This window comes from Meleagris gallopavo, chromosome 23 (assembly GCF_905368555.1).
Source record: "Meleagris gallopavo chromosome 23, MGAL_WU_HG_1.1, whole genome shotgun sequence".
NCBI classification, from domain to species: Eukaryota; Metazoa; Chordata; class Aves; order Galliformes; family Phasianidae; genus Meleagris; species Meleagris gallopavo.
In genome coordinates, this window is record NC_139426.1 from 5,617,435 (window position 1) to 5,635,808 (window position 18,374).

The 18,374-nt window shown below is 45.9% G+C and overlaps 1 protein-coding gene across 2 annotated transcripts; it reads right to left on the minus strand.

Moving 5' to 3' along the window:
* Positions 1–90: 90 nt before the first annotated feature.
* Positions 91–18,151, minus strand: C23H1orf167 (chromosome 23 C1orf167 homolog). 2 transcript variants are annotated; one of them, XM_019622556.3, is made up of 20 exons: positions 12,874–18,151; positions 12,333–12,376; positions 11,603–11,780; positions 11,315–11,490; positions 10,771–10,868; positions 10,224–10,407; positions 9,774–9,955; positions 9,078–9,264; positions 8,688–8,910; positions 7,978–8,159; positions 7,733–7,829; positions 7,173–7,315; positions 6,472–6,680; positions 5,969–6,113; positions 4,352–4,622; positions 3,695–3,803; positions 3,225–3,456; positions 2,992–3,127; positions 2,389–2,499; positions 91–1,296 (listed from the first exon to the last, which is right to left on the minus strand). In XM_019622556.3, exons 1-20 carry the CDS (start codon positions 14,230–14,232, stop codon positions 1,237–1,239), a joined length of 4,326 nt encoding a protein of 1,441 aa, XP_019478101.2. In that variant the 5' UTR covers positions 14,233–18,151; the 3' UTR covers positions 91–1,236. The 2 variants fall into 2 exon arrangements, with proteins under 2 accessions (XP_019478101.2, XP_010721210.2); XM_010722908.4 differs by having other exon boundaries at positions 10,224–10,410.
* Positions 18,152–18,374: the final 223 nt, after the last annotated feature.

Below are 18,374 nucleotides of genomic sequence, written 5' to 3' on the forward strand. Positions count from 1 at the left end.
GTAAGCAGCCCAAAGAATAATATTAGCCCAAGGAAAGGTTTAAGAAAACAACTGATTGCGAGGCAGTGCTGCCTCTATTTCTAACACATGTCCAAAGGAAATATGGACAAAGGAATAATAACCACCTATGGCCCCTGCCTCAGTTCTGCGTGGCCACAGAGTGGTAGTCCTTCTCTAGTATCTATAGGAAAAAAATAACCTAATCTTTCTTGACCTAATGACTCTAGCAGACTTAGGCCTTGCACCAGTGAAAGAAGGGGCTGCCGAGGCTGCATTGTCCTTAATCCTGCAAAGCTACCCCAGGCTAGGAAAAACAAGACCTTGGGGCAGCTCCCAGTGGGATTTCAAGATCCCTGCTAAGCTGCAAGCATCTCTTTCAAACAAGCAAGGAAGAAAAGCCTTTTCCAGATTCTTCAAACCCTCTCATTACAGCTGTCTGAGACTGGGCTCATATATCCAGGGTAATTACAGGGCATCAATCACAGGAGCAAGTAATGGGAAGGTTGGGGGTCAGACACGCCTGTCTTCCCCCAGCAAAGCTTTTGGTGCTCAGCTGTTCCCAGCAGGTTTCTTCATCCCTAGCCCATTCAGTGCAGAAAGAAACCAGCAGGAAGCAGTCAAGAGGTTGGCCACCCACTGAAAGCCTTAATGAAGAGCTGATGGACTTGGACAGGAGGTAGGGGCCAAGTGGGAATCATCCCAACCACCCAAGGGAAGAGCCTAATCTTAAAAATAAGGCCTCTATTCACAGTGACCAGGTTCAGTCCAAACTTTGGAATCAACAGCATGTAGCATTTCCACAGACACATTCCTGTTCACTTCTTCAAAACCCAAGGTTTGCTTAGTCCTTTACATGACACTAAACTCTCAATTACAAAAAATAAAAACAAAAAAATTAGTTAAGGGAGGTCCTATAAGGTATTTTTTGACTTTTAATCAAAACTCCAACAAAATCAGGCTCTAGCAGAAAAGGGAATGCAACCTCACAACAAAAGCCATTAGTAAGTTCTCAAGTTTGTGGCAGTAGGGAGGCAGAATATCAGTCCTTTAAATAAGACCTTTCTCTGGATACCTCCTCTTCCTACTTGTCCTTTGGCTATCACCATACTTTGGGCTTGCAGCACTGTTTTTCATCACACAGGTAGATCGTGCACGGCTTTCTTGATTGCAGGAGATCAGCTCTTTGTTGTGACTCCTCCACTCCTGAAATGAGCAGCTGCAGGCAGGCCCCACCATTCAGCAGTGTCCTCTGTCCTTGAGTTGGAACTCTGTGAGCTGACGCCATCTTCTAAACGCCTGAAGTAGAGGGGACAAATCAGAAACTCGGGTTACCCTGGAGAGATTGCAGCCACCCTCACAGCACCAGTGAACACAGCTCTTCCTCTAGCAGCGGCCAAGCCAGATGCCTCTCTGTTCACTTAGTGTCTTCTCCATCCCCCCTGTGTTACTGTAGCCAATAAGGGAAGTGAAGAGTACAAATCAGTGTGACAACCTCCTCCCTCTGCCCTCCTTTCAATACTTGCACTCATCGTCTTAAAGGAGGACTTAATCCTGCATGGACCTTTAGGAGGCAGAGGAGGGAAGCGACTATTTGAGATACTGGGCTTTGCTTGCACATTCAAATTTATAACAATTTGCCTGACCCTGGGTGCAAGTCACCACAGTCCTCCAGTAACAGTGTGGAGCCTGACTGTTCCCTACGTGGGCTCTCAAGAGGCAGAAGATTCATGGATAAACATCCCGTTATGTGCCCCTTCGAACCCTTATCAGAGTTCTGCTACTCCAAAAGAAAACCAAATAAAGCTGAAAGCTATTTGCCCTTGTTTTGGGCAAGTCCCATCTCTTGATATATTCAACTTCTCCTTTCAGTAGTGCTTTGTCCAGGGAGGGAGACACAGGGAACATCAGTTGTCCCTTTGTGGTGTTTGCTGATCCACCACAGAGCCTAGCACCTTCCACCTTTCAATTCCTTAGGAAAGGCACACACCCATTTACCCTCACAGTAAGAAGCTGTTTCCCACAAAATGACACAGGTATCTGGAACTCGTTTTACATCCCTCTAACCACAAACTGCCATTTGCTTATTATCTTCCTGATGTGAAGGAACAAGGAAGCACGTGGGCCCAGACATAGCTCCATGTTCTGTTTCACCTTCCAGGTGGCAATAAGGGATAGCCCTCCCTGTTGAGGGAGCAGCAGCCTTTCAGTCCTCCTTTGGCTTCTGTAGATCACCAGCCAGTGGTGAACAGCACTGGGAAAAAAACCAAGGGAAGCAGCTGGAGCTGAACCTTTCTCTCTGGAGTCTCGGCACCTTGAGCTTAGATCTAAACCAAAAGGTTGTACCAGAGGTTTGGAGTTCAAAGAATAAAAGCAGCCTTCAGTGCTTACCTCAGACAGTAGGCTCCTGGCTTCAACCTCCAAAAACCTCTGCACTACACAGCTTTGTAAATACCGACGTCTCCATGCCCTCCAGGCCTTTTCTATCAGCCGCTGCTGGTCCTGCCAGGAAGAAAGGCAGTGCACAGATTAGATCATAGAATGGTTTGAGTTGGAAGGGACTCTTATAAGCCACCTGGTCCAACTCCTCTGCAATAAACAGGGACACCCACAGCTCCATCAGTGCTCAGAGCCCCCTCCAGCCTGACCTTGGGTATCTGCAGGGATGGGGCACTGCCAGCTCTCTGGGCAACCTGTGCCAGTGCCTCACCACCCTTATTGTAAAAATACTTTTTCTTATATCCATTCTAAATCTCCCCTCTTTTTGTTTGAAACCATTTCATCTTGTCCTGAGCAGAGGGGCGACAAATGACAGCTGGCATTTCAAAGAGAAAGCTGGATAAAGTAGCCACAGCAGCAAACTGGGATTTTATGTGCACATTTGTGCATGTTAAATCCCCAGGTCTCATCTTCTAGGATGTAGTTGAGGCTGCAAGCATAGTGGGCTTATCCACTAACACCCATCATTGACACCCATGTGGCAGTACTACTCACCAACACCTGTGCCAGCATCACCACCCTGCTGGCTTCTTTCCACTGCTGCCAACCCCTTGCCAGACTGTGCAGCCTCCTGGCACGCTGGCACCGGCGCAGCGTCACTGTGTGATGCCACCACCTCAGATACTTCCTCCTGTAGGCAAGAAAATGAAGAAAACAAGCTTTTGTCAGGGAGTGTTTCCCTGGTGGCAGAAAAATGATGAAGCTCAGAGCCCTCCAACTCTGCCTACCCAAGCCAATTGTCATTCCACTCATCAGAGTCCACCTCTGCTTTGTTCTCCTGGGTCCTGGCATGCCCAGGGACAGGTCCTACCAAATCATGTCTCTCTAGCTGTTGAGGGACTGGCAGCCTTTCAGTCCTCCTTTGGTTTCTGTAGATCACCAGCCAGCAGCGAACAGCACTGGGAAAAAACCCAAGGGAAGCAGCTGGAGCTGAACCTCTCTCTCTGCATCCTCTCCTTTCTAGGAAAGAAAAAAGGAATCACACAGGAGCTAACAGGAGGAAGAGATTAGAGTTGCCACAGGTTCTCAGTCCTTTGGACACTAAAAACAGAAGCAGTCCACAGTCAAAATTTGATTGCAGTGAGCATCTGCTTCAGAGAGAAACCCCAGTCATTAGATTGGCAAGCACCTCTCCCCCTCCCCACTCACACACCTCATATGGCCCCACAAAAGGAAGAGAGAATGGGGTATATCTTACTTATGGTCAAAGACAAAGACATCTTCTTGCTCTTCCTAGCACCTATCAGGGTACTGCACTGCCGCGAGCACTGGGAAAAGGCAGCTGCTTTTGTCCAATAGTTGCAGGCCTGCAAACAGAATTAACACAGCTGCAACCAAGTCTAAACACATGCACACATACGGCACAGAAACTAGCCTTACAGATACACTTATGTTCATATCCCTGCAGGTAGTTTAATGTGCTAGACCCCAGGCTGGAAACTGCACAGATGAGATCCCAGCAGGACTGAATCAGTCTTTCAAAAATCAATCCAGCTCTTTGTGGTTTATTTGCTGTGAGCCTTTTGAAATAGTATGCAGCCCAACAGCTCTGTCCGCTCTGTGGGGACAGTGATTATCCCATCCCACCTTTGAGCAGAGAGGAAGGAGTGCTCTTGTCTCTCTGGTCAAAAAGATCCCCACTCCTTAATACTGTACTCCAGATGGTTGCTGTAATCTGTGCCAGATTATGGTGATGAAGTTGTTTGCACAGTCTGTAAAGAATTTCAAGGCAGTCACCACAGTTAGGACAAGCCAAACCAGGTTTTCCTACAAGCCCTGTCAATGCAGCTCAGTGTTCAGTGACCCACAGGCCAACTGGGAGTTCTAAATCATCTCATAAGGACTTTCTTTTTACCTGTTTCACAGTGGCCACAGACCCCAGGTGTAGTGCTTGCTGTCCCCTTGAGGCCAATCGCCAGCGCTGACAGGCTTTAGCTTGAGAACATCCATGCCACGTGTGGTTTTTCTCCTCTCCCAGCAACTGCTGTTTAGCTGTCATGAACTTCACTCTCCATTCTGCAAAACTCACTTCTAGAAGATGGTGCTCTCTGACCCTTCTAAAATAACAGAGGGCTTCTTGCTGCCTCAGTCTGCAGGCAGTGACCTGGGCCCAGATGACTATGCACCTGAAAAACAGTACAAACACAGAAAAGTGCTCTTTATCAGCACCAAACACACAATGGACCAAATTCCACCTTCTCAACCCACTGTGCAGTGTTACGTATAAGTGGTCAAAGGAGTATGACTGCTCCCTTCTGGCCATTCCAGTGTTGCTGCTCTTTAAATATCCCTACAAACAGAATACAATGGTGTGCTACATTTTCCCTCTGCTGACAAGAAAAAGAAAGAATTACATTAGTCAGTCTGATTTTTCCCTGTGCCAGCAGCTGATCTTTAGGATGATGCTTTATAGAGAAAGGCTGTTTACTTGTGGGATAAGAGTAATGACACTGCTGAAATTTCCTTCAGCGCAATCCCAGCAGACCCAGTTAAGACTGCCTGCTGCAGACCCAAGCTGGATTCAAAATAGTATCTCATTGTGAAGATGCAGATTTTCCTCTTTTTCTTGGCTGAAACGCTAAGAGCCTGCTGTACTCAGGATATATGGCTGGAAAAGAATTATTCAAATTTTATTCAAGATTTTTTTTTTAAACAAATAAACAAATCCTACAGTGTGTACAGGAGGAGTTACAATTAACAGCACCACAAATCTGCACCTACAATAACTCCTCCTCTATCTACTGTGATGCACGGAGGGCAGTCTCCCTGCACAAACCCAGAAGCAAACCTGCTTTTAACTCTTGGCTCATCCTGTTGGTTCCTCATTCCACTTGGGTTTTCATTATGCAAACTGCTCCACTGCACCATGGGACAGAGGTGTAAATATCCTCTGCCTGGCAGGCTTCTCTGAAGATCAAGAGAATCTATTGCAGGTTATCCTAGCATGAAAAATGCCCCCCTCAGAAGAAACAGGGCTCAGCCTGTACCACAGCCACGCTGATTGGCAAGCTGATTTATTTATTGACATTAAGGTGAGAAATTAGAGGCGATCTCCCATCAAAAGAGAGCTCAGAAGGAAGATTAATGGTGGAGGCACTCTACGGGAAGGAGCAACATGAAGGACTTCTCTGAAACACAATTCCCACTAGGGTGCCACCACACAGATTGATTTGCAGAAGAAAATGCAACTGGGTGGGGTGAGCATAGAGTCTAAGCATCACAGCTGTTAAGGTTTTACTGTGTTTCTTTTTTGTTGCTGCTTTTTCCTCTGCTGACCTTCTCTCCGAGGCTGAGCCTGCAATTCGTAAGTAAATCTGCTAGGAACAAACCTTCACTTCCCGTGCCTTAAATGAATCCTTGGCATAAATCATCTCACTGATCAAACAGGTCTGAATACACTGGATCCGCTGCTACATAAATTGCTCTTCACTCAAAGCTTCCCTTGGAAATGCTTCAAAGAAAGAAAACAAACCTGTGCAGGAGGAGACGCTCCCAGAATAAAGCAGCATTTTTCAGCTGCCTTGTTTGGCAGCGCCACGTCTGCAGGATCAATCTCTTCTTCTCCTGGCAGCTATGCTGAGCCCATCTCTGCTGCAGCCCCTTCATGTTACACTTCCCTATGAGAAAAGACATGAGCTTGCTGAGATAAGTTCTACTTCTCCCTCCCCCATTACAGAGTCCACACAAGAGCAGAGAATACACCTGCTGCAAATTGCAGTCTAGGAAATCTTAGTCTGGCCCATCATCTCTCAAGCAGCTGAAAAGACTACCCAGTTCACCCCTTCCCCAGTCAGCCTCCCCGATTGCATCTCCCTAGCATCAGTTATACACTGCAAAACAGGGCAATAAGGCTCTCACTGGCCCCTAGACTAGTGTTCACACACCTACAACCAGAAGCAGGAGTTTCTCCAGCCCAACCATTCCCACAGTGTTCTTACACAGAGGCAAATGCTGCTGTAGGATGAAGTAACTTACTTTGACAGTAGGAATGCCAACGCCGAAGAGCATCAGCAGTCATTTGGTGGAGGTAACACCTGAATCTCTGGTCAGCTTCCACTTTCTGGGCCAGTCTCTTCTTCCACAAGCTGAAAGCCATCCGGCAGCAATTAAATTGGTATTTAAGGGCTGCTGCTACTTTTTGGTTCTTGTTCTCCACAGCCCAGCGGTGCCATCTGAGAAAGGCTCTGAGAAAGGCAAAGATCATTGGAGCAACTGTAGGAATAACTCAAACAGATTCATACATTTGTAATCATAACCTTAACAATAAATGTACGTGAGATATTTTAGGAAATGGATCAGATCTGCTCACATCCTTTAAGTAAATCAAGGTAAACCAAAGGCAGGGCAAGGTGTAAGGGAGTAAGGTGCTCTGTCCTGGCTGTGCCAAGTCTTCTGTTCTCTGCAATTTCTGAATAAGTAGAGAGCAAGGCCAGTTCAGTAGATAGGAAGTTACCAAGGCTTGATACCAGCAGCACTGGGCTCACTCTAACTTCTGAGGCAGCTCAGCAAACCAGAGAGAACGGCATTTAGATTTAATAATTTTGAAGCAGGAAAATAAAATAATGGGCTGCAAAACTTCCACTGAAAAAGGAAAAAGAGGAAGTTTCTTGAAAAGCAAGATGTGGAGCTCCTGAAACAGACAGCTTTAGGAAACTTCTGAGAAGCACAATACCTACCGAGACAGCTGAAGAAACCTGCAGTACTGCTGGGCTTTTGTGAGTTGCTGAGTTCGAGTGGACCAGATGATGAAGTACTTCTCCAGGCAGCATTTCTCCACACGGTGCCAGGAACTCTCCACCTCCTTCTCAGAGCTGCAGTCCTGGAATCCAGAAAAACAAAGAAGTCCTGAACTGCTGCTTGGACACAGTCACTCCCTGCAGCTCAGCCTGTTCTTGCTGCTGTGACTTCTGTGGAAGTGACATTTAATCCCCCGTTGCCCCGTCCTCACCCCTCCCCCCCCCCCAACACACACACATCTATATACAAGGGTCTGACATGATTTTTAAATTCCAGGCAGATGGACAACTTCCAATTCAACTAGAAAGTGAACAGGAAGAGCTGCCCTAAGACATAGCTCAACCCCCACCCCTCCCTGCAGGCATTCTGTTCAATCACAAGAAGAGAAGAAGTGAGATCTTCCATATCTTGACACTGAAACACAAAGGCTCTTTCCTCATTTGGGCCATGCAAAAAGCAGTTATACGTTTACATGCATTGCATCATTTTTTGGTCTCACCTCTTCCCATGTAGAGTAACTGACAAGAGGCTGGACTTTACTGTCTGCACTCTGCAGTGCCAAGGACTGGAACTGACCTCCCACAAACCAATTTTCTCTACAAGAAAAATATGTCAGTCAGGAAAGCTAGAGAAAGAAGAAAGTATCTGTAAGGCTGTTGTGAGATGATGTGGGTGACTATCCTGAAAGAATGAATTTGGCCAGACCAAACAGCCTGCATCCCAAGGAACAAGTCTCCAATTTACCCAGATCTAGTCGTCCATGGAGGAAAGGAAGTCTGCAAGCACAGCTCTCCACTCAGCTCAGCTGGCAGCTCTGCACATTGGTGTAGTTGCAGGAAAGAATTGTAATAGGGCAGGTATGTCACATCCTCAGCAGTCAGAACGGAGGAGCAGCTCTGCTGGCTGCTGTCACTAAAACTGTATTCCTGCATGTAAGGAGAGAAAAAGACACCATGAGACAAGTGTTCTAACAGTAGAATTACTCTGCTAGCAGTTCTGACCACATCATTTACACCTCCTTTCGGCCAAGAATCAGGAAAATCCAGAATGCATCCAAAGGAAATGCAGGCTCCATAGCACAAACACATCCTTGATGGGAAAGCAAACCATCACAGAGGCAGCAAATATGCCTGTTTGACCTCTTCTCAGTGAAGAGCTTGTTTGTATTTCATCCCTTCCACCTTGCAGCCACAAACAGGAACAAAGTACACAAGAAAACCACACTAACTCAGCAGTTCCCAGTATCATTACACGAGGAGAGCTGAGAGAGAAGTGAGTTTACAACTTCTGATGCCAGGACCCTACAGCCTCAGAGCTCTTCAGGCCTAAATACTGAGCACAGTTTCTTAATGATGATACCACACTGAAGCAGAATTTATTTCCTGAAAAATCCCAGTTTCAGAGCAGTTTGTACATAGAGGGCAGAGAAAGGACCTGTAACAAAACTTCCTCACCTTTTCCAGTGAGCTTTGAGAGGCAAGAGTAGTTGGAGCACTGCTGTGGAAGCCAGAAGATGTTGAGCGTTCCTCACAAAACAGGACAGCAAGAGGTTCTTCATAGACAGCCCTGTGAGAGTGCTGAGGACTTTGTTTGTTTGTCTTCAGCATGAGATACTTCTGGTGCCATAATTTCAGAGCTTTTCTGAGTCTACGTTCCTCCAAAGCCCGAGAGAAAGAACTGAGACAGAAGATATTGAGATGGCAAAGTGACTGAAGAGAGATACCAGAGGGGGACGCTACTATAGATTAGATGGATAATAGATAGAACAAGAGGTTTTTCCCGGGGAACTGGGAATCAAGTGGATACAACCAAAGAGGGCTCCAGGAACTGGTTTTGTCACTCACTCAGCTCTGCAGTGCTCGTACAGCCTCTCTTTCCACAACAGATACACTCTCTGGAGTTTCATCTTGAGGCAGAAGTCATCAAGAGAGTAGCTTGTTTTCTCAGGAAACTGTGGCACTACAGCACACCATGGCCAGCTGTCATCTCCTTCCATTGTAGTTCTGTGAGATGCTGAGCTTACAGCTGGTCCTTAGCCAATTACAGAGATTGACAAGAGACAACAATTGTCAGAAAGCGTTCATATGAAACTCAATCCAGCCCAGCCCTCTAACAGCTTTCTGTCAAGGCTTAAGGCTTTCTTCTACGTCTATGAAATAGGGACCAAACTGCTTATAGCATTAGAGACGCATCCAGAACAACTAGCCCTCCACCTACTGCTCATGGTATTTCTTAGTTCCATGTACTGAGAACTGGAATGGGTTGCCCAGAGTCTTCAAATTCAGGCTGGATGGCTTAGAGCTCTAAGCAACCTAATCTAGCTGTAGGTGTCCTTGTTCCTTGTGGGGGAGTTGGACTAGATCACCCTTAAAGGTTCTTTCCAACTCAAAAGATTCTATAGTTCTATTTATTATCTGTGCCTCTCTGTTATCAGGCTGTTTTCAGCTGTTTTTCAGGCTTCAGTTCACTGTACAAGTAGAGAAAGAATAAGTCTCAGCAATTTCAAATCTTAGTTGATCCACAAGCCCCATGAGACTCACCATAATGCTGCTTCCATCTCAGAAAGAGGAGGTTCACCACTGCCTTCTTATTGCTTTCTCTGACCTGCAGCATCTGAAACCACTGCTGGAAGTATTTCCTCATTGATTCTACTCTGAGATGTGTCAGGCTGCTCTTGTAATATGCATTTAGCTCAACAGCCTCTTTCCATGCACTGAAGCACCTGAGAAAGACCAAAGGAAAACAGAATACTGAACTACTAAATCTTTTTCTGGACTTTGACTTCTGAGTCCTTTAAATCAAGTTTCTACTTCCACTAAAATGAAATCTGTTTCGACCAAAATATATTTCTACCTTTATTAACTCCTAAAATAAAGTAAAAAGATGACTTTAAGATGGAGCAACACATCATTATCTGGGTTGGCACCATCATTCCTTGGACTTCCAGAATGAACTTTTTTCCACCTTAAAAATACATCTCATCAACTTACCGGGAGACCAAGTTCCTTTGGATCTGAATAGTCAGCCCTAAAATCTTTTTCTTTTCCAAGTATCGGGACTGCCACACCTGGAAAATGTTTTGTAGCCGCTTCTTTTCCATCAGGGCATGTGCTTCCAGCAGCCTGCCTTCCTCATTGCTCAGCAGCTCCTTCTGAAGGCGCCACAGTCTGAAAGCTGCTGTGTTACAGGGCAGGAACAGATTGACAGGAAGAAAAACAACTTAGAAGAACTTGAAACAGCTTAGTGTCACACAGCAATCATTCCCAGGCTGAACTCTAGCTGTCTGGAAAAGGCACTTAATGGAGACAGATCACACTGCTGGAGCAACAGTATCTGCTACAACTGAATTTTTATAAGAAGCAAGGCAGAAGTGTATGGCATGGCAGGTAAGCCACCCTCTACCACTACAGATATTAGCCCAGCTGTTTGCAGGATCAGTTTCTGGAAGAGCCAGGTCAATGCAACAACTACACACTAACCAAGAAACATGGTGAAACAGTGGCTCCATTCAAGCTGCTCCACAGCGCACGTGCTTACCAGCTAGGCGTCTCACATCTCTTATTGCTTGAGCTCTCCAGCAGAACTCATCTCCTCTCTGCCTGCGATGAAGCTGTGTCCACAGTTCGCTCTCCACCCTGAAAGTTGCGAGTATGCCTTAAAACCCTTCTGTCCAGACAGATGCAAAGTGAATCCAGAGCCTCCCTTCTCCCTAGGTAGCCCTATCTCTTTGTCCGGATTTGCTCTCCTGCCTTCAGAATCAACAGGCTGAATGATGGTCTGTTCTTTTGACCATCTCATGTCCTGCTAGACTGTGGTACTGGAGTGGAACAACGGTATTTGCACTCATATTCCATATGCAGAAGATAGCCTAACTCAAGAAAGAGTACAGCACAGCTGTGTCAGACACAAATCAGACTGGAACAGTAGTGCACTATAAATTCTAAGATACCAATTATTGCAGCAGCCATCTGCAGCAAGCAATACATTCACAGACCTGGACACAAGTTTCACACCCTCTGACAAAAATGTCTGTAAACCTCCACTTGCCTGAGATACCAGTAGGAGAATCCTCTCAGCTTACCTACAAGCCTGCTCAGCTTCCTTCATGTATCCTTCTGTAAGCTGGTGCTGAGCTGAGGTTGTCATAGTTGCTAATCTTCCTATTCCAGAAAAACCCACCGATGAACTTTGGGTATACGAATATGACTCAGACTGTGCAGCTTGTTTTTGGCTCTGTTTTGTCACAGCTTCCTTCCACTGAAGAAGGAACCACATGGTTAGAACAAACTTAGGCAGAGTATCAGCACCAGGGTCCGTATCATTGAATTTCAAACAGGTGCCACTTGTACTGTCTCTGGCCCATCCTCACCTTGTGGAAGCTGGCAGCTAAAAGAGCTGAGGCACATCTTTGCTGGGCTACCAAGCCAGAAGCACCAAGGGCCTTTTGAGGCTGCTGCTGCCTTGCTGCAGTCCTCTTCCAGATGATATGGTCCCTCCAGGCATGGAAACACCTAGTTACCATTTGTCTGTCATGTAAGCTCTGGAAACTTTGAGAGAAAAAAAAAAAACAAACGAGCTCCAGTTAACACACAAAAATTAAACACAGCCAGGAGATGGCAATCAGACTTCAGGCATCAAACTGAAAAGAAGTATTTCAAATCATTCTCTCTAAAGAGTGAAAAACCTGCAGCTTCACCCCACATTAAGATACTCATCTCACACTCTTCTAATCCACAGATGACAAATTTCAATCCCATCTCATGAATAAGCCCTGTTCTTGACCTTCACTAACTCTGGAATGAGCATGCTACAATTTGCTGCACTGAAAAGTCATGTGTAGTACCAATGCTTCTTCCATCGCTATAGTAACTGAAGTTGAATTTAGAAGGAAAAATTTTAAAGATAAAAATATTGGTTTTTAAAGTATACTCCATTCTAGACAGCCAGCTTTTGAAAACAACCAGATGTAGCTCCTGAGCCAACCATGGCAGATCCACTGTTAAATCCTAAAGCCAGGAATGGTTCCTCAGCCACTTTCCAGCAGTTTTCCTCCCATTAACTACCAGCACACTCACATGAAAATTCAGAGTCCTTTTTACCTTTGCTTATTCACCTTTGGAGACCAGATGCTGTTCTCTGACACCTGAAAACAGACAGAAGACAACAGTCATTCCAATACCCTACTGTCAAAGAGTTTGCCTGTGCCCAGCATGGTAAGCTATTTTGGATGGAGTCCAGAACAGTCCTGCTAAGCACCGTGTGTTACATTGGGTGCTTTTGCTCTGTGAATGCTCTCACACACTTCAGGCATTAAAAGGCACAACAAAACTGGAATCTCAGGACCCTGCAATTAAGCAGGGTAAAAAAAATTGCTTAATGCTTTTGGTCTGCATGTAGGTCCTGGGAATATAAACAGGTCTTTACATTCCCAAGACCAACCACCAAGTGAAAAAGTTGGTGTTTAGGAAGATGCATGCAAATGTTGAGATGGAGAAGGACCAGAAAGAGGAGATTCTGACCATTCAGAGCCAGAAAAATAAATGACAAGCATTTCCATCACTGCTGGGCTTCAACTATCAAAAAGTAGAAATAAGCACAGTATCTGCTATTAGGGATGCTACACAGTGAGCCCACCCTCACCTCACTGGGCACAGTTTCCTGTGTCTGGCTCCCTTCTTCACAGCACTGTGGTTCTTTGGCATTCCTCTCTACAGAAGGTTCTTCAGAGTGGTCAGGGGCTTCCCAATTCCTCCAGCTGCTTTGCTGGAAGTGTTTGTTTCTCCTTTCTTCTCTGTTTGCATTCACGTGTTCTATGTTGGAACAGTCACCAATGTCTTTTCCAACCTGAGTGCTGAAGAGGCTGGACTGGCTGCTGTCCCCCACTGCCATCCTGCTGGCTGCTCGAGATCTACAGTCACATACCTCTTCTAAGCCTTTGCTGGACTCAACAGGAGCTTTGGGGTTCTTGGCTTTTACAGATTTAATGCTAAGCTGCTGTACTGGCCTAAACTCTTGATCTCCAGAAGAAGTGACTCTTACACACATTTCTCTTGGAGTCCCATACATGGATACGCCAACGTTCATCTGAGTCCCAGCCAACCACGTTTCCAGTGACACGTGCAGACCCTCAGGGTGGTTTTTTGTCCAAGGCATAGCACATAGGGATGGCTCACCAGATGTCCCTTCTGCTTTAAGAACCTTTTCACATGAATGATTTTTTGTATGAACGTAAAACCCACCAGTTTCCAGAATTGGCTTTGCCTGGGACTGGCATCTGGAATAAGGGGAGCAATCATTGGAAGAATCTTCTTCTGTATCCTCAAGCCTGCCAGAGCCCATCCCAGCAGACAGCCTATCTGGATGGATGCCACCTGAAAGTTTGGTTCTCCACATACTCGAGTCAATGTATCTGCATCTATGAGAGACAGAGATGGGTTCAGCATGCCCAAAGTCCCTCATCACTGCACCAAGGCTTGTGCCTTTAGCAAACGGGATGCTCCATCTCAATCTTGCCTGAGCAGCACTGGTTTTTACTCCAGCTAACTGTTCTCCTGTGCTCAGGATAGTAGGAGCTGGATCATCAGGAGCAAAGCACAAACTGCCACTGACTGGAAAAGACTTGGGCTCCAGAGGAATGGAGGCCCGGCTCCCCATGAAAGCAATTTCTTGCTTCAGCCTCCGGATTGAACAGTACAAAGCAGCAGAAATCTGTGAGGACTGCAAAATAGGCTGTAGGGGCTCCAAATTAGATGGACCGAGATCACTTGAAGTCAGGGCTGAACTACAAGAGTTGACACTTCCCCTTGAGCTCCTTGAAGAAGTACACAACACTAATTTGTGCCTAAGAGAGCAATCTACAGCATGAAATGGCAAAGGTGTGTTGACCAGTGAAGGGTTCCCAGTATCCATACAAGACACAGCAGGTGGCTGCTGCTTTTCCACTGGATAGTCACTGTTCTTGTTCCTTCCTTCTAAACAGCGATGATGAGCAGTAGGCATAGAGCAGCTACCAGCTGCCTTTGCTTTCTGACTGTGCTGCTGAGGAAGGCCAGAATTCTCATTCCTTCTCCCTTCTAAGCTATAAGCCTCAAGCTGAGAGTGTCCCTGAGGGAGTTTTGCAGCAGGAAGTGTGGACACAGCAAGATGAGGAGTCCTGTGAGCCACGTGCTTCGAGCTGTGCTGCTGCAGCTTAGAGATTATTTTGCAGCTGGAAGCAGGAACTGGAGAACTGACTGGTGGTATCCTGGAACAGCTGAAAAGAACAGGAGAGGTCAGTCGTAACAGCCAGGGCTCTCTCTGCCCAGTTGACTGTGATGAGGTGCACAGCCAGCCCTGTTCTGTCTGCCTGGGAGTTACACTGAGTGCAGCAGCCTCAAGCCAGCGATGAGAAGTATCTGCTCAACTTCTCGCGCCCAAATACAGATCAACATTCACATCCTTCTGAAAGTTTCTTTGCTCTGAAGAAAAACAAGAAGAAATATAAACAGAGGAGCATGCATATTTCTCGACCCATCTTCCCTAGTTTGTCACAGGCTTTGGGTACTTTCCTTCTAAGTCTCTTTGTCCCCAGTCCACCAGCCTTAATCCTGGAAGTAATATGGACACTATATCCATCCTACTGTCAGCAGACAATCATGACTGGCAGAGCAGGAATGAATGAAGGGAAAGAATCTGCAACAAAACTGCTGGAAGAGAAAGACTTTAAAACAAACACAAGTCAGAGAAACCTGGTTCCATCTGGATTACGATGATTACCCTCTCTTCATTGATCAGAAATCAAATTCACATCTCCTCCATGCCCATTTTCTCCAAGGTTGCTAGCAATGATACTGCCTGGACTTAAGGTACTGTTTAACTATGTGTCAAGTTCACCTTTATTCACAAATTGTGTTACAGCCCTGCAAAGACTCGAGGCTACATAGGGCAGTTTCTCCTTGTCCACACTACAGAACGGAACCGTGTTTAAAGATGCAGAGAATCTACACTGTCCCCCAATTTGGAATAATTACAACATACATGGGAGACCTAATTTGCAGTCTAGCCACTAAGTCAGATGGTTACACATATAGATCTCATGCAGAACAGATACTTCAGTTGTGGATAACAGCAGTAAGTGCCATTCAAGGGGACTGTGCTTTCATTCCCTCAAATTTTAAATGCAAATGCCAATCACTGTCATTCCAAGCATTCTTTGCCAATCCTCTTTTAAAAAATGAAAATGATAGGGTGAAAAAGACACGCAGCTAGATCATCTTTAAAAAAAAAAAAAAACAAAAAAAAACAAATAGCCAACATATGGGGAAAAAAAAAAAAAAAAAAGACTGCAGGAAATAAACGCCCACCATCTTTTTCAAACACACTCAAGTAGCAGAAGGTCTCCATAAAACGGCATTGTTTCCAAAGTATGTGAGCTTCGGACATCCTTGGCTGCAAGCAGGCATACAAACTCCTTCAATAACCACCACAAGGTGGGGATTGCCAAATGGACAGTAGGTCATCATGCAGTGTTGCAATTATCCATGGGAACTGCTGTTTCTGCCTATCAAATCTCACCAAATGCACCATTTTTGTTTTTTTTTCAAGCCAAGTAGAAGTTGGCAACTTACAGAGCGAGCAGACAAAGCACTGCTGCCTTCTTTAGGGTACTTCCCACTGCACCAACTGTAACATCAAAACGTAGAACGGCGTTCTGCAGAAGCTCTCCTTGCATCCCAGGAACACCCAACCAAACACATCACACAGAAGTTTTATAAAGGGTTTGGAATTGTCAAAGGACACAGAACCATCTACTTATCAGCCCTGGTTTGTTCCATGAACATCTGGAACTTTGGCACTGTGTTGCTCTGTTGTTTTTCAGTTCAGCAGTTCTTTCTGCCAGCTACCAGATTCTCAATACATCACCATGCTTATTTGAGTTGTTTTTCATCTGACATATTCCTAATTTTGGTCTCATTGAGACCTGAAAGAGAAAGCCTCCACTAAAAGTCATGTTTGTTGTCCTTGCTGTAATTACCATTCAGACCTATCTGTAGCCACTTATAAGCAGTAGTTAATCCTACTCAAAAGGCAATAAGATTTTATGAAGTGCCTTTTAAAATTCCCTCGAAGGCCACAAGGCAAACAGCATATTTTGCAAACTGCAAAAATCCACAACCAATGGATTCCGTATGAGCTTTTATGTCTGTAAGCATTTAACGCGTGCGTAGCATGATGCTAATGCATTAGAACCCAAAATAAATCCAATTCTGCAAACAAAAATTAAGCTGATCAATGTACTTCTGTTACTACAAGCAAAGTAAATAGCACAACTGATGGAAAGCAAATAAAGCTCTTTCAAGTGAGCATTATGATATCAAGGAAGATAAATGACAAACACGAGTACTGCACAGATAACTCCATTTTTCCCACCCCTTCTGACCAAGGCTCACGTTTCAAGTTGGAACCAGCGATTGGTTCGATACCACACCAACATGCTTCCAATCATAGAACCAATAGCACAGAATTCCTTAGAAACAGTACTTCTGCCCCCCAAACCAAACCGTCACTGTTACTGCGAGCTTGGCCTCGAGCCTCATGGTGTAGTACTCCTCCCCAAAATATAGAGAAGATGGTCACTGCTCCAGCAGCTGAGACACTTACTCACTGGCAGAGCTGCTGACCATACTGCTCGGCCTCGCCAGAACCTCGGGGGCGGATCAGCACCTCTTTGTCTGCTCCTCTGAAGGCAGGGGCAAACCGGCTGCTTTGTCCCCCCTCAACTCCCAACTCCAGCAGTGAGCTCACTCCAGCTGGGCTGCCCTAAGCAGCTTATCCCCTCCGATTAGCAACGCCGCCTGTCACCAGGGCTGCAGATGGCCACGGGAAAGCGGCTCTCGCCCACGGCTAATTAGAACAGCGTTCTCAAGGCGGCCCAGACGATGTGGGGTCTGGCACGGCAGGGCAGCTCAGCCACGACCTCTCACGGCTGTCGCTGCACAAAGCGCCCGCTCAGCACCATGGAGAGGGGACGCCGTTTCCTCCTCTTCACCCGCCGGCTGCCATTGGCGCTTTGGGTGGGAGCACGTGGCTCCTGCGACGGGCCGTGCTCTGCCCTCAGCCCCGCAGCACGAGGGAGAGGCGGCAACGACTGGTTTTTCTTCCTCAGAAGCCAGGAAAGGGGCAGTTTTTATTGTCATCTGTCTCTGCTTTACTGCCCAGAGTTGGCATCCTTGATTCACAGCAAGTGTGCTGACACCCCTGCCTCGCTTTGTCCTCTGTGCTGCCCCCACATCTGCTGAACTCTCCACAGGAAAGCACACAGCACGTCAGCTAAATGGGCACTGATACAGATTTTGTTGTGTTTTGTTTTGTTTTCCAACGGAGAACGGCTTGGAAAAGCTTCCTTAGATGTAACCGTATGCTCATGCAAATACTCAGGAAGCGCTGCATTCAAAACAGCCGTTTTGTCTGTGGTCCACAGGTCTAGGGAAGAAAAAGCTGCCTATCTCCTGAGTATTTAAACATGTTATTCAGGGATCCATACTGTCACTGTACAGTTCTGAAGAACAGTAAAACACTGAATATGTCCACTCTGCCACTTTATAGAAAACAAGCTCTGCCTACCTACTCTTCATCATGAGAGAGTAAATCAGATTAATGCAGCTCTACAGCATCTACCATGCGTTCATCCAAGCATAAGCAGCATTGGTCCAGGCACAGCAGCAGGCCACCGTAACGCTCGTGCTGTAGAGGGAATGAAGCATCTGCTAATGTTTAGAGTGACAAAACTTGAAAGAAAAACGCTTGCTTTTTAAGATACAAATGGTATGTTTCTAAAGGCTAGAGCAAGGTTAACGGGGTTTTGGTCATTGAAGAGTCAACACAGCAGCAGGTCTTGTCAGAGAAATGCAATTGTGAAATAACAGATGTATACTTCGAAAGTGAACCCTGCTGCAGAAAAGCACGATCTTCCCAGCACTTGTATTTCCCTTCAGCCAAGGCTGACAATCTTTTCTTCTTCTAACAAAACCTGCTGAACATTTGTTTTTAAGAATTTCCCCCTGAAAGCCACAGCAGGGCAGGTTTATTGTGCGTAAGATCCAAATTTATAGTTTGCCACGCTCCAGAGCTCACCACTGCAGTGCAGAACTACACAAACCCAC